The sequence below is a fragment of the Panthera onca genome, chromosome C1 (assembly GCF_046562875.1).
Source record: "Panthera onca isolate mPanOnc1 chromosome C1, mPanOnc1 haplotype 2, whole genome shotgun sequence".
Lineage (NCBI taxonomy): Eukaryota > Metazoa > Chordata > Mammalia > Carnivora > Felidae > Panthera > Panthera onca.
The window spans coordinates 210,998,738-211,026,532 of NC_138346.1; the positions used below are offsets into that span (position 1 = coordinate 210,998,738).

At 49.6% G+C, this 27,795-nt stretch overlaps 1 protein-coding gene across 2 annotated transcripts in view; it reads right to left on the minus strand.

Annotated features, from left to right (window-relative positions):
• KAZN (kazrin, periplakin interacting protein) overlaps window positions 1-27,795 on the minus strand; it is a 1,074,196-nt gene that overhangs the window by 440,607 nt on the left and 605,794 nt on the right. The window contains exon 3 of one of the 2 annotated variants that reach the window (XM_078452367.2): window positions 18,750-19,008. In XM_078452367.2, the coding sequence (XP_078308493.1) occupies window positions 18,750-19,008 (259 nt within the window). Of the gene's footprint in view, window positions 1-18,749; window positions 19,457-27,795 lie in introns of those variants that run through there. The other variant, XM_078452366.2, reaches the window with a different exon arrangement.

Consider the following 27,795-nt stretch of genomic DNA (forward strand, 5'->3'; position numbering starts at 1 on the left):
CCAGTAGCTTATGAGCCCCACAAGCCCAGCACAGGGCCCTGCCATAGAATAGATGTTCAACAACTACATGTTGAATGAAGTTATGATCCATCCACCCAGTTCTTCTCATTTTACTGATGGGTAAATACGAAAGTGATTTGCCCAGTCATGCAAACGGCTGGAGGCAGAAGGAGGTCGTGAACCTCCCACGTTGTGTCCTCATTCACCACTAAGACACGATGGGACAATATCCCAGTGTATTTGCAAGGAGATGGGCTGCACACCTTGCAAATCCTGTCATGTGGCCCAAACAACACTTCTCCATCAGAGTGAGGCCAGTGCTGGGCTAAGCTGCCACATCTCAGCACTCGAGACCTTTCTTTGCTTCACAACAAGAGCTTGAAATATCAGCAGGCAAGCTATAAATAATCAAGAAGAAAATAATCCAGAAATTAACTGAGGGTCTGTCCACGAGTCAGCGGGGCTCCCTCTCCCAGGGAGGATGATGCATGAGCTGTCGGAGATAAGACTTTGGTTGGGCATATTTAAGGTGAGTGCAGATAGCAGTGGGCACTCAGGGAGTCCCTTTTGCCGCCACCAAATGGGAAACTCCATAGATCAAACCACAAAATAAATGAGGACATTAAGGCTTCATACACTCTGGGATTTGTATTTGAAAAACCAAGATTCTAACTTAAAGCAGCTACTCCTTGAATGATTTTGTTATCACTCCCATGAGAAGTCACTCTTCAGCACCAGAGGTCTTTCATGGGAGACTCTGACCCATAGTTTTAAATACAGCTGATACTTATTGAATCCATATATCTATGTATATGTATATATGTATATGTGTGTATATATATATATATATATATATATATATATGTATATGTATCTATCTATATATGAATCCATATATATCCATATATACAATCCATATATATATATATATATATATATATATATATATATATATATATACACACAGATATATGCCAAGCACTTAGCACAGGGTTTCACATATATTAACCCAATATTAACTTAATCTTAAAATAAAAAAACCCTATAAGGTGTGAGGAACTATTATCAGCCCCACTATGCAGATAAGAAAACATCTGTCATGTGACCCAACAAAACGACACATTAGGAGGTGGTGGAACTGGTGGTTAAACCAAGGAATTCGGATCCAGTTAAAGGAAGGCAGTCATACAACCAAGGCTGCTGTCTCTGCGGGATCTCTGAGAGACTACACAGAAACAAAAGGGGAAGTTCTAGCATCCACAGTGGCTCGTGATACCAACTGAATGGCCAAAGGTATGGGCCATGTTATCCCCTGAACTTGTAACAGACAGCCCAGACAGCCCCCTTAGGAGCTGGCTGAAGAGTTAATAGCTATTTGATGGACACCCACCACTATATTACAAATGGTCGGGAGCAAAATAAATGCAAATGAGGCCATGAGGGCAGAAAACCGGCCTTCCCAAGTGTATCCTGCCTGCATTGAAACGTCCTGATTCTATCCCTGAGCTTAATATTTCATGCAAAAGGCAACACTGAGATCGCCGCTCCCAGAAAACCCAGGGGAGGACGACCAGGATGACAAATGGAACCCTCCCCCTTGTATCTTGGAAATGCCAAGAAGGATGGGTGATGGGCCGAAATACCGAAACAAACCTTGAGTGAGCCTTTGGCTGAGGCTGATTTATGGGCAGAGTCGCCCAGCCCTCACCTTTATTTACATTGCTTGGAGCACATAAACTCCAAGAAAATTTAGTGTTTTAATTTGGGCATCTGGCTTGTGCTCTTCCCCCCCCCCCCCCCCCGCCAACCCCCCAAATCATCCTCTTCCATACGCCCTGGAAAACAAGACCGAACCACAAACCTGTTCTGGAGGACTCTTCTGTCTCCCACTTGCCTGGTTCAGAATAGAAGTTCCTTGAGGCACAGAAAGGATGTGTTTATGACACATGAAGGGCTCTGCTGTCACCCGTGCACGTGTGCATCAGCATGGCCTCTGCATGGACCGGGGGGATGTGTCCCGGACCAGGAAGCCAGCGTCCCCACTCTAGCCTGGGCTCTGCTTCAAAGGGCTACGTGGCCTCAATCAGCTCACGTGTGGTTTCTGGCCTCAGTTTCTCCAAGTGCTAAACAAAAACTGGAGGATGGGGCGCCTGGGTGGCTCAGTTGGTTAGGCAACTGACTTCAGCTCAGGTCATGATCTCACGGTTCGTGGGTTCGAGCCCCGCGTCGGGCTCTGTGCTGACAGCTCAGAGCCTGGACTCCTGCTTCGGATTCTGTGTTCCCTCTCCCTCTGTTCTTCCCCTGCTCGTTCTCTGTCTCTCTCTGTCTCTCAAAAATAAATAAATGTTAAAAAGAATTCAAACAACAAAAACTGGAGGAGATGGTCTTCAATGTCCCTTCCAGTGCAGTACAGACATCCCGTGATTCCGTAAGCCCACGTGAGTGCTTTTCTTGGGTGCTTCCATGTTCTCTCCATCCGTTTTAGGGTGGCTCTCTCGCACATGTCTATCGTTGAGTCGCAGGCTTATGTTATCTCTGCTTAACTCAGGGAAGATGACAGCCCCCAAATTAAACAACCTATTCTAAAACATTCTTTAAGGGGAACCTGTTGGTTGAGTGATGCTGTTCAAGGTCACAAATTGTAGAAATTGAAAAATGGGAGGGACTTCAGAGTCTTACCCAATGCACTCACTTTGACGCACCCAATGTCCCAGCTCCTAAGCGACCATCTGGATGCCTCTTAAGGAGTCCTGGCAGATGGAGGTGGGAGTGACGTGACCCATGTCTATGGTCACACAGCTGGCATCACAGGGCACTGGGGCCGCTGGAATGTCCCAGTTATTCCTCTTCAGCCTCTCAGTTGCGAAGTCAGGGTGAGAATCCAGTCTCCTGGAGTCCCTCACTGCACCCTTCTCCTGCTGCTCTTTCTTGCTCTGGTTTCCAGCAGAAGGTGAGCACCTTGTCCTCGGATCCTTTGTGCCCACCACCTGCCTTGTCAATCAGAAAAACGTGCTTAATGAACGCTAACTGAATGAATTAACAGAAAAGAATGAACTCAGTCTCCCACGCTGGTACCCGCTGGGATGCACGTTAGCGGCACCCATTCATGACCCTTATGGTGCCCATTTGCGACCTTGACAACACTCATGGGGTGGGGTGGGGGGGAGGCTGAGCTCAGCACCTGACCCATGCTCTTCCTGTGGTCTTACAACAGCCCTGGGATGTCTGGATTAGGGTAATACCCGCAAAGAAACGGAGGCCTAGACTGTACAGTGACTTGCCCACCTCCTACAGCTAAAAACTGCTGGGAACATGGTATGCATCCAGGCAACAGGCTCAAGAGATTTCTGTCCTACATTATAAACGTGTGTCGGCATCTTCGTGTGCTGAGACGAGTCATTACGGGGAAAACCAGTGAGGCCCTTCCCCAGTAATTACAACATTTCTCTGGGTTGTACCCAAATGATGGCCTGTTGTGACTGCTAAACTCGACATTCTCTTTGATGGCCAATAGGAAGGGAAAACACCATAAAGGGACGATTCCTCTCAACCAGATCATGCTGGGTGTTCCTCTTATTTTTTTTTTTTTCTTCTGAACTTCCAAACCCCACGCAGAAGGTGCTTCGTCAACACTCCTGGAAGACGTTCATCCGGGCTCTAGGACTGACCATGTTCCACTGGACAGCTCTTCTCCTTAGCAAGGCTGGCCTGCCTCTCCCTACGGTTTGCGCCTAAGTCCTAGGTGGCCCACCAGCCAAATATCAGCCAAACACCAACGAAAGGAAATGAAAACTGTTTACTTGGGTCTTCCAGGTGATTTTAATCGCAGGTTATAAACCACCATTAAAAGTAGGGTTTATAATGAGAAAGTGCACGCCAGCTTAGGGTGTTTGCAGTGGAACAGTGAAATGATTTTGTAAATGCCATCTTCTCTAATAAATCTGAATGCTGCTGGAGAGATTAGGCCATTATCCAGCACTGGCATAAATGAGAAAATGATATGATGGATCACATGCTTGAGGGGTTTTAGGAGTTAGCTGGAGATGGGGCAGGATGACGCTAGTTAGCAATGGCAGTTGGCCAATCAAATCACATTGCCTGAAATCTAGTTTAGGGCCAGTTCTGTTATTCTGACTGTGACTGGCGCTTTCCAATATTCATGCCAGGAAGTCACTGTAGAAATTTTTGCCTACGTGAAGGGGGGTTTGCTTAACGTCAAGGGACCAAATCAGAGATCAATCTGCTTGTGTCACAGTGAGGTGGAGATGAATTTGAGAAACAGAAGGATCCTTTGAAATCAGAGGAATAGTCTAAGTTCTGGAACAGGAGCCGTAATCTTCCAAGGCACATATCAAAGCATGTAACCCACACGACAATACTGAGGACCACGCTGAACAGGACTGAACACACATGCCCGGATGCATTCAGTGGCAACAGTTCCCAACTGGTGGGCCATCGAGACCCTGGGTGACCAGAGAGAGCCACTTACAGAAAATCTAAAGGTCTCCGGCATGCTGTGAATGAATCATTTTTCTTGCATGTATGCACCATCGTTTCCAAATATATGCAGATGCAGAGGCAACATCCATCTGACCATGCTACAGAATTCACTGCACTCTTTTGCATTTATACGTTTAAAAACATAGAAAAATGACACCTCCTAATATTAGGGGCCAGAAGTCATACATTCAAAAATCTCTCTCTCTCTCTCTCTCATTAAAAAGAGTATATATAAAAACTGAGAACTATTGTTTCAGTGGTAATACGGCCAAGTCATCAAATCCAGAAGGAGACCGATGGTACGGAACAGCCGTCTTGCCTACAATTTAAACCACTGAAAACTGGCCCCTGGCTAAAGTTAGAAGCACATGCATGCTCCGTAGGGAAGTGATCATTTTGTTGGTGCTAGTTTGGGGTATATTACCTGTTTCCTCTGAGTACAACCTACTACCTAAGCTTGCCAGCCTTTGTGAGTTAAGCTTTTCAGCCCTTAACCCTCCTTGTCCACTCATGCTGCAGACATCTGGATGACTTCTTAAACGAGCTACTGGTGGATTCTAACCACAAGCTCCAATACAAGTCGAGAGCACACGTATGTGAAAAGGCCTGGAAACCATACTCAACAGGACATCATGGCAAGTCTAGCTCCTCCTAGGCGCAAGGCCTCCAAGCAACACAGAAATATCAGGAAAGAGATCTGGAGCGTAGAAGAAAAACACCCTCTCCTTTGGGATACAAAAATCGGCTGGGAAAATAAAGAGAACGCCATTCAAAGGGGGGAGAATTCAACGCTCAATAAGAGACTATGTTACTCAGGATGAAGAGTTCTATCGACAGAATCCCAGAATGTGCTGGGCTCTGTGCCAGGCACACTATGTGCTGTTATTCCATCAAGCCAGCGGTGCCCACCCAAGGAGTAATTTTTCCTCCCAGGGAAAAACGGTGGGCAACAGCTGAAGATTTTTTTGGTGGTCACATTACGGGAGCTCCCACATTACTATGGGAGCATTTAGTAGTAGAGACCAGGGACGCTGCTTAACGTTCTACAAGGCACAGGACAGCCCTCCCCCTCCCCCCACACCAAAGAAGTTTCTGGCCTAGAATGTTAATGGTGCCGAGGTTGAGAAACCCTGCATGAAACCATCCCGATCGCCCTATAAAAGGAGGCGTTATCAGACTCTTGTTCTAAATGTAGAAACCGAGAGCCGTAAGGTCCCGCACATATGAGGGGGGGATCTGGATCACTCCCTTAAACCCATGTATCTGCTGTATTATCTTGACGAGGGAAGTGACCTCCTCATTTCATAAATAAGGAAACTGAGGCTCAGATGCCAAGTTGTCCCACCCTGTACCTCACTGTGATCAATTGACTTTTGTCCCCTCACAATGCTTTTAAGGTCAGGAATGATGTCTAAACACAGGTGACTATACCTCAAACCACAATGTCTCTTTCTCTGGTCTGTTAACCATTACACCCCTAGCGACTGACTTGTTTCTGCTCCTCTAACACTATAACTGAGCAGTTTTATTGTTCACGTTGAATCCACTAGCTTACTCGTTCAATCACCATTTATTAAGCTCCCCCTGTATGCTGCGCACTGTGAAAATACTACACGTAAACAGGTCAGAAGGCAAATGAAAGGGAACTACAAGTTCGGGGGTTGGCAAACTACAGCCCAAAGGCCGCCTGTTTTCGTAAGTAAAGTTTTACGGGAACATAGCCACACCCATTCGTTTGCCTATCGTCTGTGGCTGCTGCTGTCCCATTACAACAGCACAGCTGAGAAGCTGGGACAGATACCTATGGCCCCCCAAACCTAAAATATTTGCCATCCAGCCCTTTGCAGAAAAAGTTGGCCAATCCTACACCAGCTCCATCATTCAAGCCACAGAGCGAGTATTAAAGTGAACTCTAAGGGGCGTCTGGGTGACTCAGTCGGTTGGGCATCCGACTTTGGCAATGGTCATGATCTCACATTTTGTGGGTTTGGGCCCCGCGTCGGGCTCTGTGCTGACAGCTCAGAGCCTGGAGCCTGCTTCGGATTCTGTGTTTCCCTCTCTCTCTCTCTGCCCCTCCCTTGCTTGCACTCTATCTCTCTCTCTTGAAAACAGACATTAAAATTTTTTTTTAAATAAATAAAAAAATAAAGTGAACTCCAGACCAAATCAAGAAGTGTTTCCATTTATGCCCGCAACTATAGGATCTCTTGGCAGTGGGGGAAATCCTAACTGTTCAATGCTAATACAAATCTGCAGCTCCTAAGCACCAAAACATTTTCATCCTTGAATATACTTTTGGCTTTTCTAGAGTCCACTATAAATATATCTTCAAATGAAGTTCCAATGTGTGTTATTTCTGTTTTGCTGTCAGAGGTTGGGGAAGCCCACAGTGAATGCTCCTCATCGCAGTGAAATGAAAACCAGGATCAGACCCCGAGCACTGGATTAGCTGCTTAGGAGTGGGTTCATCACAGCTGGTTGTCTGATGATCTACAGAGACCTCCAGGTTGCAACCTCCCTTCCATTCCTCTAAGATGCAAAAGACGCTCTTCTGATCTTCCCTGAGTTTTTCTACCACACTCTTGGCCTTTGGTCTATGGATGACTCAGGTCTAGGGCAAGAACCTGGAGCAGCAGAAGGTCTTCCTACTATTCAGGCAGTACAGCCACAGCAGGAGTGAGAACGTGCACCTACATCACCTACGTGCAATAGGTTACACGGCAAATTAAAAAAAATTTCTTTTAATGTTTTTATTTATTTTTGAGACAGAGAGAGACAAAGCATGAGCAGGGGAGGGGCAGAGAGAGAGGGAGACACAGAATCGGAAGCAGGCTCCAGGGTCTGAGCTGTCAGCACAGAGCCTGATGTGGGGCTCGAAGCCATGAACCGTGAGATCATGACCTGAGCCGAAGTCGGACGCTCAACCGACTGAGCCACTCAGGCACCCTTAAGTTTTGTTTTTTTTTTTAATGTTTATTTATTTTTGAGAGAGAAAGAGACAGAGTGTGGGTGGGGAAGGGGCAGAGAGAGAGGGAGACGCAGAGTCTGAAACAGGCTCCAGGTTCTGAGCTGTCAACACAGAGCCCGACGTGGGGCTCAACCTCACAAACCGTGAGATGGTGACCTGAGCCGAAGCCGGATGCTTAACCGACTGAGCCACCCAGGCGCCCCAGGTTACATGGAGAATTTAAACCGACACCTTTTGGTTGCATATTAACCCAAAGAACCTGGTGAAAGAGACCCCAAAGGTTTAGTGGAGTCCCCCCAAAGGGACAGTGAAGACGGAAATTAGGCAGATTTACTGTGATGGTTAAATCCTGCCCCCAACACTTAGAGAATATACACATCCATACACTAAGACCATGGGTTCCCACCCAGATGTACTTCCCATCTTCAAAAATCCCAAACGACAGTGGCGGCAGGTGCAAAAAAAGTTTCCTCCAAAGGAGAGTTCATTCAAAGACAGGAAGTTACCTGGTGCAGCCCTGCCCCAGTTTATAGATCCCTTACCTGCTTGTCAGGGAGGCTGGGAGAGCAGCTTTAAGCTTAGGCATTGAGAAGACAGGTCACTTGTAAAACTGGATTCTCCCCCTCACCATGGGTGGACATGAGGGCTCAGAGCAGGACAACATAGGCTTGGGGTGATGGTCTCACCGTCCAGGCCTTCCAGATCAGGGTGACCCATGCCCGAGAGAGAGCGGCCAAGGCAAGGTCAGGTCTCACCCAATCATAGGCTACAGGGCAGCCCTCTTCCACCACCGTGCAGTCAGACCCGACCTTGCCATGGGAGAAAGAGAGGAGGACTTGGCTCAATGACCAGCTCAACAATCTTGAATCAATCAGCTTAAATTACTGTGCCTTGGTTTCTTTATTCGGGAAATAGATTGTTGTGTCTACCCCAATTCCATTACACGGGGCCAGTTGGTGGAATCCACAGAGATGATGCCTGTGAGCGTCCTTTTATACTATGAAGAGCTGGGCAGTGACAGAATTCGGTGCATCCCTGGTGCCCTCCTAGGTGCAGAGAAGAGTGGACAAATGCAGCGGAATCCTGGAAAGAGGGACTGAGCATCGGGTTCGTGGCCTGAAGGTACCAGACCAAGCTTCTGCTTTAGAGGCAAGGTGGTACACCAGAAGTGTTAGAAGGCGGGTTCTGAGTTATCCCATGGTGGCAACAACCCATGTGTTGACCAGCTGAACTTCAACAACGTTCTACGCTATTGGCCAATGCCAATGACCTGCACTGTAGGAGAGTTGACCATGGAATCGTGATCCTTTCCCACAGGACTTCCATTAAGACTTACACCTGCTTCCTTCCAGCAGGCTGCCTGGCACCGCATCAAACTGCACACAGAACAACCAGGACACCCCTGCCAGCTTATGGGCCAACAGTGTCCACAAAAGGGCAGCTGGGCTTCGCCTCTCTGGTAACTCTCGAAACTAAAGACGTCTCCAACGTTCCCATTTTTTTCTCACGTCACATAGTAAATCTTGTAGGAATAGGAAGAACAATCTACTTGATGAATACATTCATTAAGAAAATCGATAAACGTAAAATCTCGGGTCCGTTCTCCCCAGCTATCATCTCTCAGGCTCTATGGTACCACGACTGTACTCTCCAGGGCGTCAAATTTCCAAATTTCCAAATTTCCAGAAATGGTGAGCACAGAATTTCAAACGGCAAGAATGGGGACAGGGAGGAGACAGAAATCCCACTGTGTTCCAAGTCGTACTTACTGAATTCAAGCACATACACCACGTTCAATTTTTTTCTTTTTAAGTCCAAGGTAATCAAGGAAAACGAACTAATTCATTTGTTGTAGCTGACAAGAAGCCCCAGCCTTCGCCAGGAGGACACTACAAAGGGTGAGGTTACTTTAAGAGACGCAGGGCCATACCTGCGCTGAAATTCATATATTTTTCTTATTCTCTTGGGAGAAAAAGAAAGCTGTTACTCAAGAGCTAAGCCCTACATCGTCTACGTCTTCCTCCTCCTTAAGGAAAACCCTTTGAGGGAGAAGGTCCCAGCCAGCAGCTGCTCTCTGCAGTGTCCAACCCCAATCTCTCCGAAAGGGTGTGCTTTTTAATCATCTCTCATGGTCAGTTTAACCTTTAGTAGCAAAATGAATGTATTTTCCCAGCATGCCTTTATCGCACGTCGCCGCTGTCACGCACATCTGTGAAGGCTTCCGTATCTGTCACTTCACCTCTCTTGCCATTACATCTGTCTAGACCTTTATTATAAAATGTAATTATGTTTCCACGTCAGTCACACCTAGTAGACCATGAGCTCCAAGATAACTTAGTTCATATCTTATTAAATCTGTGGTCCCCGAACCCGTGTGCCCAATCTGTCGGACAGACAGAGACAGAGAGAAGAGAGGCAGAAGAAAGGAAGGAAAGAAGAAAGAAGAGGGAGGGTGGCAGGGTAGCCATCTAAGCAAAAAGGCAAAGCCCTCCTAATGGCACGTCTCTGTGCTGCCTGGCCACGGCATCCCTCGTTGCGGTGAAACAAGCAGGCTCCGGGATTGGCTGAGCCTGGGTTCCGATCCCCTGTTCTGTTCAGCAGATGACCGCCTTCCAGGGCTGGGCAAAGCAGCCTCGCCTGTCTAAGCCTTAACTTCTTCATCCGGAGAATGGAGGTGATAACATCACCTAACGCACTGTGGTAGGGAAGGAACAGGGACAGCGTCCCTCAAGCACACGGGGCAGTGTTAGGGAAAGCCAAGAAGGGCTCGACCCACGTTAGCTATGGCTGCTCCTATTACTCTCAGATGACCTCAAAAGTATCTCTAGCTCCCCAGTTCTGATCCTGGAGCATCCCTTTTTCTAAGAATGAGTCAAACCCCTGCTAGGAGAGGTCCACTGTCCCCTTTCCCAGAAAGGAAAGAAGTCCACATCCTCTCCGTGACTCGCTGCAGCCAAAGCCCAGCAGCTGGGTAGAAAGAAGGAAGACTCTCACCTTTGAACACGGTTCGGCCACCAGTCTGCCCTCTTATCTCTGGCCAGGCACCAATCCTTCCTGGCTACGGACTCTCTGGCAGTGACGAAGCACATTCTGTACAGCGCAGCTCTGAGGATTTATGATGAATGACTTCGTGTCGGACATGCAAATCCTAATTATAATTGCCACAGTGCCAGCTTTGGAACAAAAACGATTTCTTGGGCAAGAGTGGGCAAAACTGCAAAGCTGTTCAGCATCCTGGTTGAGACAGCAGGTGGTCCCTGGAGTCCCACTTACTTGTGCTTGTCTCCTGCTTCTGCCACTTGCTAGCTCCATGACCCTGGGCAGGTCACACAACCTTCCCGCGCCTCAATTTCCTCATCCGTAAAATGGCAAACGCAGTACTTCCCTCAGAAGGTGGTTTAAAGGGTCGACTGAGCTAATACAGGGAAAGGGTGTGGAACAGGGTTGACGTGGCAAGTAGACACTCAAAACCATCAATGATTAAACCAGCGATCTTCCTGGTATCACGTATAATGTGATAAGCAGACCAAATTTCACACACTGCAATTAGCAACCAGTCATGGATTCCTTCCTTCCTTCCTTCCTTCCTTCCTTCCTTCCTTCCTTCCTTCCCTCAACCAACGACTTACGGAGCTCCTGCCATGTGCCAGGCACTGTTTTAGGTGCTAATCAATGGAGCTGAGAACAAACAGACAAAACTCTGCTCTCACACGGCTATCATTCTAGACTCACAACTAGGTCTCCCCCTAATGCCTGGCATAAAAAGCAGTTCCCAGCCGGGTGCTCTTTTGGCCTCTAGTGGACGTGTGGCAACTTCTATAGACGTCTGTGGTTGCCACAGCTAGGGTGGAGAGGGTTCTACTGGCATCTAGTGGGCACAGGACAAGGATGCTGCTGCACATCCTACAGTGCCCACAACAGCCTCCCTCCCCAACGAAGAACCATCTTGCCTTAAATGTCAACACTCCTGAAGCTGAGAAACTCTAGTGTAAAAGAATCTGTAAAATATCAATGGGTCCTTTGTTGGGTACGGTTTGGGCAACTGAAGGCTACCGAGACCACAGGAAGGGAAGCTGTGAAAGGGAGGGACACAGGTGGATGGAGAATAAGGGGACCACAAGATTCCAGCTTTGCCAAGACTCACGCTTCCAGAGAGAGAGAGAGAAAGCGCACAAAGTCCAAGAAGCAGGAGGCCCCGAACCCAGGATCAGATGGCTCTCTTCAGTGGTGACAAGTGACCCCTGGGTTGTGAATCTTGCAGGTAGGAGCCAGTTTCCTCGGTCAGCTAACTTCACACCCAAGTGAAAAGTATGGCTGCTCCCTTCACTCTCGGTCAAAGATTTCATCACGAGGGCCCAAAAATACCACTAGCCTAGTGAAATAATACTCAGGAATAGAGATGAGCCTACAGCTCCCTCAACCTTCTTCACATATCAAGCCAAAGGACGTTTCTGACTTAGGCGACAATACAGGTTTACGCAGCAGAGGGACCTGGTGGGTTTGGACCCCTGGCTCAGTCACTGCCAACTGAGTGGCCCTCGTCATCGAAGGGGGACGAGGGAGGGCCAGACCCTGGTCACTTAACAGCAGAAGGCCCTTTTGCAAGTAATGTATTATCCCTGTGCCTTAGTTTTCTCATATGTAATGTGGGCACAAGAATGGTCCCTGCCTCACAAGTCATTACGAGGACTGAAGGCATCAGTTAAATACGTTACTCCAGGAAAGTACTTGGAACACTGTACCCGGCTCCGAGTCAAGACCATGTCAAAGCTTGCTGTTATCAGTGCCACCGTAGTCATGACTATGTTATGTGACTTAACCTCTTCCACTCCCAGTGTCCTCTTTTGAAAAATGGGCACAAGGGGCGCCTGGGTGGCTCAGCCGGTGAAGAGACGGACTTCGGCTCTGGTCCTGATCTCATGGTTTGTGAGTTCAGGTCCCGCGTCGGACTCTCTGCTGTCCCCATAGAGCCCGCTTCGGATTCTGTCTCCCTCTCTCTGTCCCTCCCACATGCGTGCACGCTCTCTCTCTCTCTCTCTCTCTCTCAAAAATAAATAAGCATTTAAAAAAAAGAAAAGAAAAATGCGAATAGTTGCCAACTCATTGGGCATGGGATTCAGTTACGCATGTTAAACACTTGGGACAATACTTGATATGTTGTCATTTCTTATTATTTATTGAAAAGTTTGCCAAAAGCGCTGAAACTAGGTCTCACTTAGTCCTACATTTAAACCACTCACCAGGTGAAAACCGCGTGCCGTCAGGATGGTTCCGGAAGGCCTGGCGATGCACTCAAGAGTGAGCTCCGAGAACCATTATGGATTGCTAAAGGTGAGTGTGAAAAATTAGCTCTGGACCCACCTTCCTTGAGAGGGCACTTTGCTCTTGATGATTCACCTGACTTCCAACCATCCGCAGGGCTGAGACCGTACCGGTAATAGAAGGCCCTGACACCCTACGAAGGCATGGAAGAGGATGGGGGTGGGGCTGGGCGAGACGCCTCCTTTTTTCCACTTTTGTCCATCCTCCCGGACAGAGTGCACCTCACAGGAGATCCCAGAGGCCTTGGGAGGGCTTCGCCTGCAGAACTGCCTGTGAACAAGCTCCATCCAAGCTCTCATGTACGGGCTCAATTCATCAGAGGGGCGAAGGGGACGGGAGCTTTTCAGAAGTCTGACCCGAAGGCCCAGCAAGGCCAAGTCAACAAAGACACCAAAACAAATTGGGAACCAATGATTTCCCACCACACAGAAGCCACCTGCCCAAACAGTTGTTCTTGCCAAACTCATTAAAACCGTGTTCAGTTCCTTTCATGTTTCTAGCAGCTTAGGACTCCAAGGGGGAAGCGGGAATGCCCACAGAGCACAACCTGAACTCCGCCGCTTAGATCTGAGGTTGCATCAAACAAACAAGAATGTTCTGGTCTCATCCAACCACGTGGGGAGGAAGAAGAGATCCGTTGGCCTGGCCTTCCTCCAGCTTCTTCACAGTCGAGAGGGGCCTGGCAGGAGACCTTGAGGATGGTGACACGGGCCAGCAGGACTCTTACCTGCTCTGAATTGTTGGGTGCAACCTGCCACAATGGACGGTCACTCTCTTGGCTTCTTTTCCTAAGTGATCCTGCCCGAACCCGCTCTGCCTGCATTTCAGACGGTGAAGACATTACGATGAGTGCTGTTGGTGGCACCCCTTTGTCATTCCATGTGTTACTTACCCTAATATCCAGCCCAAACGGTACAGACTCATTTTCATTTACAAGATCACTTAAAAACCCATTCCCTAGCCTCAGCAGGCTGAACGAGTTGTCTTCTTGCCTGACGGATGGCAGGGGGTACAAAGCCAAGCGCTAATGTTCGCACAAACCGATCCGGGAAAGGGTCTGAAAACAACTGAGGGGTTCGTGTTGATTTCACTTTCCTTAACTGCATAACTCAGAAATAAATATACACAAAATATGCAATGAATATGGCCAGGACCCCAAGCTTGACCTCCTGGGCCCCCTGTGATTTGCACAGTGAGCAGGTACCTTTCCAACCAGTGCTCCCCACCTGCCAGGCCCATCTGCTACAAGTTCACGGGCAGCCAGGAAGTCACAAATTTCGGCCTCCAGGATTCCTAAAAAGTGCCAGCAGTCTTGGGGCGTAGGAGAGTAAAGGGATGGGGAGAGCAATGCCTTACCTTACCCTGGGAGGATATGCAACATAGCTCCTACTATAAAAATCAGATTGGCTTAGACTTGTGGTTAATATCAAAGTTTTGAAAAGCTTCAGTAAATCATGAAATACTGGAAGCATGAAATTAATCAGAGCCAGAAACTCGACTGAAGGGGTCCTCCAAAGGCATTTTCCAAAGACAATGGGAAGACAGTAAATAACAGCCAATCAATAAGTAATTTCAACCACGACGTACTGATCTGTAAGTAATCTCTTTGTGACCATGCGTGGTGATTTTCGGGAAGAACTTGGAAGTCCCATCTCACGACAGCCTACCAGATGAGGAAAAGACACCTGTCTCTTTCGGCCCATTGATACAGCCGGAAAACCGACATGCGTGTGACCCATGAATTGAGCTCTGTAACTTGGGGGCAAGCCAACAGAAGGCCCTAGAAATCCCACCCCATTCTGTTCCATCCACTCTGCCATTTGTAATTTTTTTTTTTTTTTTCTCAAGAAAAGATAAATGTCTACTTGGGAAAACCAGAGCCGAGGGAAAATGAATTGGGAAGGGGAGGCCAAAAGACAGAACTGATTTTGCAAAGCAACAGTGTGTAGCATCTCCGTAGACCGCTCACACATTCAATTCAGTCCAGAGGTAATTCATACTTCGCCCAAGAATTTCCAGCGTTGGAGTGATGCTAGATAAGAACAGGCAGACCTGAAGTAACAGCCTATTTTAGCGCCGAGGGAGAAAAAAAAAAAACCTGCCTCTATTTATGGAAATTTACCAAGGCGTAGGAAAGTGACCCTTTTCTCCATTCCCACCCTAACAAGCCCCACACAGTAGGCTGTGTGTCCTCAACACTCAAAGAAGATGCTCTCAAGCGCTTCCACTTGCATAGGCACATAAATACAATTATTTCCCTAAAACAACAACAACAACAACAAAAAACCCTAATAGCAGTAGGCATGTATCCTACCGGGCACAAGTTATTTTACGGTGTAGATGGTTAACACCTATTTGAATCGGGTACAACGGAGTCTAATTGTTTTGTTCTATGCATAGCAAAGCAAGCAATTGAATCTAATATTAGTCATTCATCAGATAAGACATTTCCAGAGAAACAAACTGCTATATTTTCTCCTCAAAGAACAGCAAGCATTTTAAACACATTTTCCAGAGATGTTACGCCGAGGAAAACAGCTTAGAAATGTTACTTTAAACAAATCCGTTCTCTGGCTACCAACAAGACAAATTGGAACAAATGCTTGGCTCTGTTCTTTCCAAGGCTCCTTCTGTCCACCTGTCAAAGGCAGTTTTGACCCCCACCCCCACCCAACCCACAAGGCAGCTCCAGAGCTGTGAAACGCGCCCCCCTGCACGGATGCCCTTGGCACTGTATGCCAGAATCCTCATTAGGGATTATCCAACTTACTCGGAGCAGGGAGAGAGAAGATGGGCTGGCGGCCAAATGTACTTTCAACACAGATTCCAAAAGAAGATCCTGCAAAGTGTCGAAAGCCCAGATTTTCAGCAGTTCACTTTCTAGACTCCGTTACATAGCAACCATGCCAGCTCACACAGGGTACCAACCAAGTTAATATTTTGTTTAGATGACGCACTGCATTAACTCTCTAGGAAAACCCAGGTGTTCTTCATCGACTTACCGAGGGTCAGATACCATCACTGGGACAAAACCCCTTGGTGAACTGACAAGCTTGTTTAATTCATTCAAAACAAAAATTGGGGGACACAAAAAAATCTGAAAATAGAGCTAACAATTTCTTGGCAGGGAGAGGGAGAGGCGACTGTTCCCTGTAACCCTTTGTGTTAATATTATTAAAAGTGCATTAGCGTTCATTTAATATGTGCATAATGCCCTTCAGTAAAATATGACTGCCACAGATGCATTTTGAAAGATACTTCATTTCATTCAAAACTTTGATTTGAAACGGGACAACTCAATAGCACAAAATGCTCCTGAGGGTTGGGTCCCACTCAATCTCACCAACAGAGACAAAATTAAAACAGAAGATGAATTTGGAAGAATGGTCAGGAACTCCCCAGGAGCTGAGCATCCGTGAGCCTTCCTGGATGTATATTACAAAGAAGCATAAGGAAATCAATCGACCATACTTTAGAAATAACTTGAGAGAATCCCGCGTTTTCCTTTAGGAATATGGGAACACCAGCAGAAGAAACTGCCAGACCACATCTGCAGAGGGTTTCTGCTCTAGCCAGGGCTGTCATAGGTCACGAGAAAAAAACAAAAACAAAAGAAAAGAAAAACAAAATCTAAAGAGCTCACAAAGGCTACCTAATGTAAAATGTACAGGATCGAGGTATTCCTGTAGAGATAAGCAAGTGATGCCCTCGTGGTTTGCTTTCTTTTCAACCATCCCATTGGTTGTCAGTCACATCCATTCAAGAGGGACATGTGGCCAGCAATTAAGTTGAGTTGAAACATTTAACGTTTTATTCTCTGATTATAAAATCACTCAATTCCCTCTAGAGAAGATGTTGAAAACTATCAGGGACACACAGAAGAAAAATCGAGACCATCCTTCATACCCCCCCCCCCCCGATGGCTACTGACACCGACAGGCACGCTCCTATAAGCATGAGGGAGACGCTGGTTTTGTGTGTTTTTAGGGACATCGAGAGATCCAAAAGTCATTTCCACAGCCTTGTGCAGGTTTGTAGGAAAAAAGAAGGAAACAGCCCGCTGTTCCCACTACAATTTACCCATCGGCTAAGCAGCTTCATTTCCAAGTCGAGCGTGTGGATCACTGCTGTACTGACCTCCTTAGCACACTCAGTCTGCAACTGCACCCATGACTCAAATGAAAACCACTTAACTTTTCCTTGGCTGAGGAAAGGGGGGCGGACGGCGGGAAATAAACCAGCGTTGTTCCGTCCTCCTTACCACGGTTTCTGATTCTTCGCAGAAGAAGGGCCAGTTCTTAGCTATTTCTTTAATGTTGGAAGGGTCTCTGCCTGTAAGGAGTAAAGCATCACCACGCAGTCTGCCTTCCTTTTTCTTTTTCTCCCAGATGCCAGCAGACAGCCTCTTCCACACACAATGACAGAGCAGGGGATAAATGACAGGATAAGAAGATACCCACCTTGAAAACAACTGTGCAGCAAAGAACAGCCTCACGACACCTTCCCACCATTATGTCATGGCTACGTCAGACCAAATTACCGCCCCAATTCCTAACACTTCTGACAGACTCCTGGAGTACCAAGTTGACATCTGACTTGGAATTCTGCATAAAACGAACACATAGGCTTAACATCTCCCACCAGAAAAAGCACACCTTCTCCAGGAAGGAGAGGAGCAAATAGAAACTGAGGGGGAGAAGGCATTCATATGAACACAGACTCTCCCAACACTTAGGAGAAGCTCTTGAAATAACAACAAAACCAGGAAAAAATCCCTCTGAGCCACTGAGCTGTTGGTACCTCATACTTCATCAAGTGACATATTTATACAAGTGGCCCTCCTATATATTTTTTTTTCTGTCGAATTCTGGATTTCAGCAGTTTAGCTTATAATTTGAATGCTATTAATAATCAGTGAAACCATGTCTTAAAGGACAGTCAGGCAAAACAAAACAAAACACACATACACAAAAATACGCACAAAAAAGACTGAAAAGCCGGTCTACCCTTTTACTTTTCAATTGGCAGAAACCAAACAGTACATTTTTGGATGCTTCCTCCACCTTTAACCCTGGCAGGGGGATTTCAGGGCTTTATCACTGTCAATGTCAACACGGTCCAGCTGTCTTCCTCCCCACCCCCTCCTGTAAAGTGCAAAGAGTCCCTTCGAGCAGCGGGCTCCCTGCAACCCACCATCTAAGCCTTCGTTTCGCCAGGAGCCCATCACTCAACCTTTGAGGTCTAAGATTTCCCCCTGGAAAGTGCTCTCGGTGTTTATATTTGCTGGAAATTTAAACTCACTGCCGAGCAAAGCATCTACTGTTGCATCGATATATTCCGCTGTCTGCGCGATCTCAAATGGGAAGAAAATAAAGTCCAGATGCAATGGAGACAAGGGATTTGGCATCCGTGGAGAAAAGTGCAAACCAGTCCAATCCTCTACCCCAACCACGGCAGCACAGCCCGGAGCTCGCTCTCGGAGGGGGGGTGGGGGGGGTGGGTGGGGGTGGGGGACGGTAAGAGTCTTTCCAAAGGAAGGAGCCGCCAGAACCGGGGGGAGTGGGGGGTGGGGGGTGGGGGGAGCGGTGGCACCCACCCCTGTCGGGGGTGGGGGCAAAGGCCCGGGCACGAAAAGTTTGCCCACGGAGCTGGGGGCTGTGCGCCAGCTAAAGGGCACTTTCTGCCGCGGGAGGGGCCCCGCCGGCTGCGCCTCGCTCCCGCTAGCCGGGGCCCGTGTGACCGTGCGAACCCGTGCACACCGCGCCCGGGTTTTCCTTAATGACAGCAGCCTGCAACTCCCAGCAGGGGAGCAGCGGTGGCCACCGCCGGGCGGAAAGGGTTACGAGCCACAATGCAAGGCGATTTCGCCCGGGGCGTGCAGGCACCGAGTCCCCGGCCGCCTCCGGCCCGGGTGCTGCTCGTCGCCTCCCCTGCGCCCCGGGCGCCGGGCGATCCCTACCTTGCGCGCCGTGCTGGTGGTTCTCCATGCTCGCCGCCGCCGAGTCCGCCGCCGCCGCCGCCGCCGCCGCCGCCGAGGCGCTGGCCGCCGCTCCCGGGCCCGGGCCCGGGCCGCCGCCGCCGCTCAGTTCCGCCAGTCTCCGGTTGGTGGCCGTGAGTTCGGCTCGCAGGTTGGTCACCTCCTGGCTGGCCGACTGGACCGCCCCATCGATGCGGAGCGCGAGCTGCTTATTGTCTTCCATCATGCTCAGGATTTTGGCCTGGGGGCGAGAGAGGTGACAAAGAGCTGCATGATGCGCGGGGGGCGCGCGGCCGGGCACCCCCGGCTCTACCTGTTGGGTCCCCCGCGGCCCGGCTCCCCCGCGCCCCGACCCCCGGGCTCCGGCAGCGCCGGCTCCTCCGGCGCAGGAATGACAGCGGCGCCTCCAGCCGGAGCCGCGGCGGTAGCGAGGCGGCGGGGGGGAGGAGGAGGAGAAAGAGGAGGAGAAGGAGGAGGAGGAGCAGCGATCGCCGAGACCCCGGCGCCGAGCGCGGCTCGGGGAAGGACACCGCGCGCCGCCCGGCACTCTTTCACTGGAGCCTACCATTCGCCGCGCGCTCGGGAGGGGGCCCGGGCCGGGGACCGGGGCGCACCCTCGGCCTCCCGCGCCCCCCACTTCGGGGACACACCCCCCCGGGGGGCGGGGGCGGCGGGCGGCGGCCGCCAGTGGGCCGAGGTGGCGCGCCTGGCGAGGGGTAGGGGGCGCCTGCTCCAAGGCCGGCGCTGGGTCCCCTCCCGGGAGCGGTGGGGCAGCCCCCGCCCTGGCTAACGAGCGCCCCGCGCCGGCCCGGGGTTGGGGAGGGGGTGGGTGCTCCGGGGAGAGGGGTGCTCGGGAAGGAGGCCCGGGAGGGGAGCGGGGACGGAGCTCCGCAGAAGGGGGCGGCTTGCGCGATGCCGGGAGTGGAGCTTTGCTTCCCTTAAAATGCGGGTAAGAAATGTGCAGCGGGGAGCTGAGCTGGTGCCCCGAGCGCCTCTCACCCTCAACCCCACTCCAGCCCGACCACCCCCTCACCTCCTCCGCACCAACCTCCACTGTGCGCCCTCCCCGGAAGGAACCCCCCCCCCTCGTCCGGGCCCTGGGTGGACCACTGGAGCTCGGGCCTCCTCGCAGGCCCCCGCCCCCACCCCCGTGCGTGCACCCGAGGTGGAGGGCTGGCCTCAGCCAGGTACTAAGCTTCTTAGCTGGGCTAAATATTGGGGGGCGAGAGGCAAGAGGCCAGGAGAGAAGACTGGAAGGCATCAAAGGGGCTTCCCTCTTTCTCCTCCTACTGGAGCAGTGTGAGCCTTGAGGCCCTGCTGTCTCAGTTTACCTACTGCCCCTTCAAAGGAGAACTGAGGTAACCTTAAAGTTGATAAACCTATCTAGCTCCTCTCTCTCCCAGAGCACAGGCTTAGCATTTTTCACTGGGGCCCTGGATTCCAGCCACCAGACCTTGTTACCATAGCAAGCTTCATTCCATGCAAATAGGACAATTTAGAACAGCCAATGTAACCCCGAGGACAATAGTGCAAGGCCATCCCAGCTCGGTCAGCCTCAGGAGAGTAGCTCAGGGCCGACTGCAGAAGCTGGTGGTATGTTCCTGGACAGACTGAAGTTCCCCACCCTGGAGATTTATCAGCGTTTATTAGGTAGGAAGCCTACGATATGCAAAGTGCTTAGCTGGGTTATCATCTCTTTGGAGTAAGGATTATGAATTCTACGTTAGCGATGAGGAAACTGAGGCTCTGGGTGGGGGTGAAGCGATTTACCCAAAGGGCCCACAGAAATCCGGTGAAACCAAGACGGGAAGTAAGCAGTCATCTGCTTTCCACTTAGTCCCACTGTGCCTTGGATGCTAGATTTGTATGGAACCATAAAAACCCACTCTAGCTTCATCCCCCTGGGGCCACTAACAAGCTTTTGTAAGAGGGCAAGACAGTATTGGTGGAACATGTGGCAGCAGAGATAATTTTTCACTGTCGACTCTCCTGAGCTAACTGGTCAGCTGGGGATTGAACCCCTGACCTCAGTCTCGTTAGCCGGAATCCTGACCCACTGGACCAACCAAGGAACCTGGGCTGCTTGGCGTATTTGTAAATCAGGATTTAGTTCTTTGAAGTCCTTTGGCTAAAAGTTATGGAGGGGCGGAGGGGCTGTCATAGTTCAGCCACTGTGTTCAAAAACTTAAACACAGAATTACCCTATGACTGAGCACTTACGCTCCGGGGTATATAGGCAAAGAATTGAAAACAGAAAACTCAAACAAAAGGTTGCACACAAAGGTTCACAGAAGCGCTGTTCACAATAGCCAGAAGGTGGAAACAACCCAGATGGCCAACAACAGATGAATGGATAAACAAATTGTGGTACGTCCATATAACGGAATATTATCCAGCCAGGAAAAGGAATGGGATGAGACACCTGCCACAGTGTGGATAAATCTCACAAATATTATGCTAAGTGAAAGAAGCCAGACACGGAAGGTAACATGATTTCATTTCCATGAAATACCCAGAATAGGTAAATCGATAGAGACATGTTTGCCAGGGGCTGGGGGGAGGCAAGAGTGGGGAATGACTGCTTCATGGGTACGGGGTTTTATTTTGGGGAGATGAAATATTTTGGAACGAGACAGAGGTGGTGGTGTATTGTGAAGGTACGAAATGCCACTGAATTGTTCACTTTAAAAGGGTTCGTTTTATGTTATGTGAATTTCATCTCAGTAAACAGTAAGTCAGCACTTATGCAAATACCAATAAAAGACGGGGGAGGGGTGTCCTGGGAACAAATCTTCCGAGGAAACGATCTGGAGCAGGTCATTTGGAGAGCCCTGCGCTCATCAGAAGGCACAGTAATTCATCTGTTTACCTGTCTCTCTCCCACTTCACCTACTGCTTCCGCGTGGGAGAGGGAGGGTGGTCACCGTTTAGCGTCGTTATCTGTCTTTGAATCCCTGCCGCCATCGTAAACGCTCTGCAAATGAGTGTGTGTGAGCGTGTTCGTACGGTAAACAAACTGACCAAGTGTTACTCATTTTCCTCTTCAGTGAGATTATTCCCACACACCAGAATCTTAAAATCAAGTCAAAACAAAACAAAACACAAAACCCCAACAAGGAGAAAAGAAAGCAAGCCCCCATTCCTTGAGCTCTTTCTCCTCTGCCTCTGCCTCCTCTCCCCCACTTGAAGTACAGCCATTGAAATGTCAAGAAACTCACTTTGGAAACCCCTGGGGTGCCTCCTAGGATTTTACAGAATTTTAATTTTGAGAAATTTTTTCTTCACGCGAAAAAGGGGGCTTTTCCCAGCTGTGTCTCCTTATGTTCACCCACATACAAAAGGACCAGATCTCAGAGAGAAAGTCTGGGAACAATTACCGCCTAGAATCTGCTCCGTTTAAACCAGAACGATGACTATCCTACCTCTCTTCCCCGCAACTTCCGCCGCTGCTCTTCCCTGGGTGACCCCAGGTAGCAAAACAGTCACAGAGTCCTCCAGAGCCCCGCCCCCTTGCCTGCCTGCAGGCTGACTCACATCTACAGCTCACTTCTTAGGAGAAGGGGGAGGGGCTCCAGAGCTGTGTGTCAATCACAGTCTTCTCGCTTTGGGGTCCACAACGGTGAGGATGTGACAGTGCACGTTCCTCATGTAGCCACAGAAATAGGCTTGCTTCATAGAGATCTGCTGCCATTTCCCCAATGTTACCAGTTGCCATCTCTCCCCATCAGCCATACCCCATCCAAGCCACGGGCAGCGCACCGGCCCGTAGGCCCTCCTTCGAAGCTTACCTGGGCATTCTGGAAAGTCTGCAAAACCATCCTTGCTCTGAGAAAGAAAATTCCTGATAAGAACTAAGGCAGAGAGCCTAGCCCATGGCTGACAGTCATGTCACACGCACCTCCCTTTTCCCATAAATAGAATGACCTTATAATTTAATGTCCAAACTGGGACACTTTTGAGAGCACAAGAGGGTGTTATGAATAATGAAGCCGGGACAAGTGGCACAAACTGGAACTGTCCCAGGAAACCCAGTGTATGTGGTTGCCCCAACCTACAGCCGAATGAACTATCTGGTCCGAGAAGGCAATTTGGGGATCATTTCATCCAGCACTATCATTATATACTCATGGAGAAACAGAGACCCAGAGACAGGAAGGGACCCTGAAGCCACGTTGGTAAAGGAGTTGGGAGGGATGAAAAACAGAGTCTTTATGTGTTTTAGATGTTTATTTATTTTTTGAGAGAGAGGGAGAGCGCTCACGCGTGTGCGAGAGTGAGTGGGGGAGGGGCAGAGAGACAGGGAGAGAGAGAATCCCAAGCGGGCTCCATGCTCAGTGCAAAGCCCGACACGGGGCTGGATCCCGGGACCGTGAGATCACGACCTGAGCTGATCAAGAGCCGGACGCTGAACCTTCTGAGCCACCCAGATGCCCCCCCACCCCCCACAAAGCAGAGTCTTTCGAAAATGACCAAGCATCCTACTACTGTGTATCCAGCACTACGTATTGTCACGGTCATGCCAGACCACTGGTGCACGTGGCGCTTCCTCAACTCTAAATTTGGGAGCGCGAGCTCACGATCTTATACAATCTGGCCTCCGACTCCATCTCGTATGGCTCTCCCCTTTGCTCACTACCCTCCTGTCGCTTGATTCCTCTGTTACAGTGTAGATCCTCAGCCCCTCTGCCAACCAACCGCAAGCTCTGAGGAGATGCCAGGTCTCTGCATTTGCAACAAGCTTCCCAGGAGTGTCTGGTGCCCCACAAAGTCTGGGACCCCCTGCCCTAGGCGCCCAGAGCAGGCGCCCATAAAGCACTGTTCACACGTGTGAAACACACAAATGCGAGAGACCTTCTGAACCTCAGGAGTGGCTGTAGCCCCGCCCCCTCTTCTGGATGCCGGCTGTCCTGTCTCGCCCACCCCCCTCCATTCGAGATCCCCAGCGAACCCCAACAGTCACCCTCAGACCCACAGCCAGGAAACAAAGGGTTGGAGGAAAAAGACACCAGGAGAGGAAAACAGGGCAGAGGACTGTGGGGCTTAGGGAAACAGCCCGGAGCTGTAAGGTGAGAACGGATGCCACACACGGGCATCAGTGCGGACACAGAGCACAGTTATTAGTGTGAAGAGTGACATGCGTGGGGCGCCTGGGGGGGCTCGGTTGGTTAAGCATCCTACGCTTGGTTTCAGCTCAGGTCATGATCTCTCGGTGCATGAGTTCAAGCCCCACGTCAGGCTGACCGCTGACAGCACAGAGCCTGCTTGGGATCCTCTCTCTCTCCCTGTCTCTCTGCCCCTCCCCTGCTTGTATGCGCTCTCTCTCTCTCTATCTCTCTCTAAATAAATAAGTAAACTTAAAAAAAAAAAAAAAGAACGACATTTTCCTCTTGACTTCCCCGGCAATGTCTCATCTAAGGGTCGGGAAGCTGGTCAGGTGCATCCCTTCTGTGTCTATTTAATCAACTCAGTCATTTCTGCACATTCTTCCCTTACAATCACTTAGGATTCAGACGCACCTAGGTATGGAATAGATAAATATTAAAAACACATATTAACCATAGATTCAAACACATAAGCATATATACTGAAAGCATATATATGCTTCTTCATAGAAGTGTAATTTTTTCCCTTGAACGTTCCACGTACTTTTGATGTTTATTGGGTGTGGTGTGGGGCTTACAAAGGGATGTGCCTCATGGCCCGGGCTCTTGGCTCCGGGCTCTGTTACTACCTGTGTGATGGTGACAAATAACAACAGCCAAGCAAAATGCAAAACCCTGAGATAAATCTGCCCCCCTGTAGAAAACCATCCCTACACCCCAAAGAACTGGTCCAACCCCCAGGTCTCTTGTCAGACCTCCCGCGTTCTTAGGTCTTGGCTAGATCCACGGGTTGGGCACTAGTTTACTTTTGAGTACCAAGAGCAGTGTCTGAGAGATTCCTTGAACAGGGCTAAAGAGAACATGGTCAGAGTCTTCCAGTCATTGGGTCTTTAGCTCCAATGCCTCGTCTCAGTGAAGCCCTTCTCTACAGCCCATTGGCAGGACAATGCTAACTGACATCATGAATGATCTCACTCTTCTCGAAGGGCAAAAGTAGGGTCAACGCACAGGCTATGGAGTTGGTCAGACAAGGGTTCAAGTCCTAGCCCTGCCATTTACTCACCCCGTGACACTCACAGCGTTCCTTAACTTCCCTGAGTCTCACCTTCCTCACTAGAAGAATGAGATAACGTGACTACCTACTTCGCAGACCTGTTGAGAAATTAAATGAGACAATGCATGTGAAGCATTTGGCAGGGTGCCTGGTGCCTGGCAGAACTCAGTGGATGTATCAGTGATGCGACACACAGGAGGAGGTCCTGGAGGGGAGGATGGACGGCGAGGGCTGTCCGGGCAGCTCCTGTCCTTTGGATGCCACCATGGCCGGCCACTGTGCTCATCCATTCATCGCCACCAGCGTAGGCTGACTCTTCCCCACGCTAAGGATAGGTGTTAGGACCCCCTTTCAGCGGATCAGGAGCAACCCCAAGCTCAGGTTTGCTCAGACCCACCCAGCTAGAAGGTGCAGAACCAGATTCAGGCCCAGGTAGGTCTGATTCTAACGCGTCTGCCTTTTCTTCCTTTCCCCCTTCCCCTCGGATGCGCGAACACGGTCTCCTCCCTGTGCGCACTGATGCACCAAGGGATGTTCGGCGTCCCTTCCAGCCCTGCGCCCTTTATTCTCTGCCAAAGGCACTGATGTGATGGAGAAACAGAAGGAGCCACTCCTCAGTGGCCGGTGCATTAGTTCTTCTAGGCCCTGGGGACCCATTTGGTAAATTAGTTCTTTTGGTTCATGAAATGGTACCCCAGTGGCTTGAAATGCTTTCCAGCCCTACCTTAAATGGGTAATTTATTCTTTTCTCACTGATAGTACTATTTATGTGATCTCCCTCCTATACAAGTTGCTTTCTATGCTTTCCAGGGGTGGGTGAGGAGATAGGCGTTTTTTGTTTTGTTTTTGTTTCTGTTTCTGTTGTTGTTGTTGTTGTTGTTAACAGAAGTGCATTAGATTCAGTAAGGAGCACAGTGGGCATTTCCAAGAATGGGATTTTCAGGACCCCTTATCCTCCGCCGCCCCAACCCCCCGCCCCACATTTTGCTCTGCCATTTATTTAACTGAATGATAACTCAGGCAGGAGAGGTCTCTCTCATGTCTTCTCCCACCCCCCTGCTCAGACTCTCAAGAGTTTCCTTTTCCCCTCTGTTCATTTCTTTTGACCTGTAGGATGCCTTACGCACCGAGCCCCTTCCATCTTAGGACCAGTGCAAGAAAGACCAAGGTGGCCCTCCCTCGAGGCCACAGAGGAGTGGCCCATAGTAGGCACCAAACAGCTTGGGGAATTGGGACCCCAGGGCCCCTTGATGACTCATTACAAAGGCATCTCAGATATGGCGATGGCAACATGTCCTTTCTCAGGAATTGGAAGCAGAGGCAGTAAGAAAGGGCCTTGGAATCTGGCCCCGGGAGTCAATGCTAAACCTTTGCAGCACTAAGGTGCTCTCTGAAAAGTATTTATTAGCCAAATAGTATACACCGTTCAATCCAGTGTGCCACGAAGGACTGTATCTGGGACCATCCGCCCTGACAGTCAGGATTAGCTGACCAATTGTAGACATAGTCAGAAAAGAGCTATTTTACCCAACGTTGGGCTCACTGGGATAATGTGTCTCTAGTTGGTAAATTGTGAAGTTGCATATTTATCTTAATCGACTGTCCCTTTATTTGTTTACCAGCCTTATTTTACGCGGGGCGGGGGGGGGGGGGAAGTAAAACAATTTTATAATCCAACATTGGGAACCACAAGGCCACGCTATTAGGCGTGTGTGTGCCGTTCCAGAGGGAACAGTGTCTGCTCAGAGCAATGTCCGTTATGGCGTGTTTGGGTCAGCGTCCTCAGCCGCCTTGACGGTAAAACGGTTCCTCGACACCTCTGTCCACGAAGAGCTAGCTGGAGACGTGTGTTCCTTTTGATAAACAGAGAGCTAGGAGGTTTGGGTTTAAAAGAGGTTGGGGGAGACGTGGAAACAAGAGCCGAGGGGGGTGGTTCGCTCTTTCTCCTTGCCAGGCGTTCTCTGTCATCCTGCACCCATGACTCTGGCCCTGGATCCCTCTGCCCGGCACGCTGGCTCCACACCTAGCCTCTCAAGCTGCTGGGACTGTAAGGGCAGGAATGCCTGGATGGCGCTAAGACAGCTGTCCTGTATCAAAGAGGAGAAACAGTCTGGAAAAAAAGGAAACAGAGCTGGGTGCTCCCTCATCCACCAGGGCCAGTAAGGAGTCCCTGGGGCTGGCGGGGGTGGCCTCCTGCAGGTGGCCACTTAGCCCTAGGAGCCTTACAGCTCTGGGCAAGCATGTGGAACCTGAGTCCCCCAGGCAGCTTCGGAGAGAAATGAAAGACAGATCTAGGTTCTCATCCCGTCATTCATTAGGGAGGCTTCAAACCAGAGTATGAACGTGGATGTCTCCTAAAGGGTGAACGGGTCCGGGGCCCTGGCTAGCCCACAGAGCACCTTTGTGCAAGTCAGGAAAGATGTGCCCTCTTCCCCCGGGGCGAACACAGCCCTGCTTGAGGGCGCAGACTCAGAGAACGGGGCCTCGGCACACCTGTGGGTGAGTTCCCTCTGGACACCAAGCAGGAAGTGATCCCATGTTATCACTTGCCACCTGGATTTCCCCCCTGACTCACAGGGTTTCTCTGGTTCCAGTTTTTAAAAGCTCCTTTTATTATTGCTGTGAGTTCAAAGTAACACATACGTTTACAAATCTGTGTACCCTTGTATGGGAAGAATGCCGAAGGAAGTTACCGTACCTTCCCCATTACATTTCAGCGATGGTATAAACCTTTCTTCCTTTCTTTTCTTTCTTCCTTTCTTTTCTTTCTTTCTTTCTTTCTTTCTTTCTTTCTTTCTTTCTTTCTTTCTTTCTCTTTTGGGTTTTCTAAGCAGAGGCTAAATGAACTGGCAGATTCAGAATCCAGTTTTCC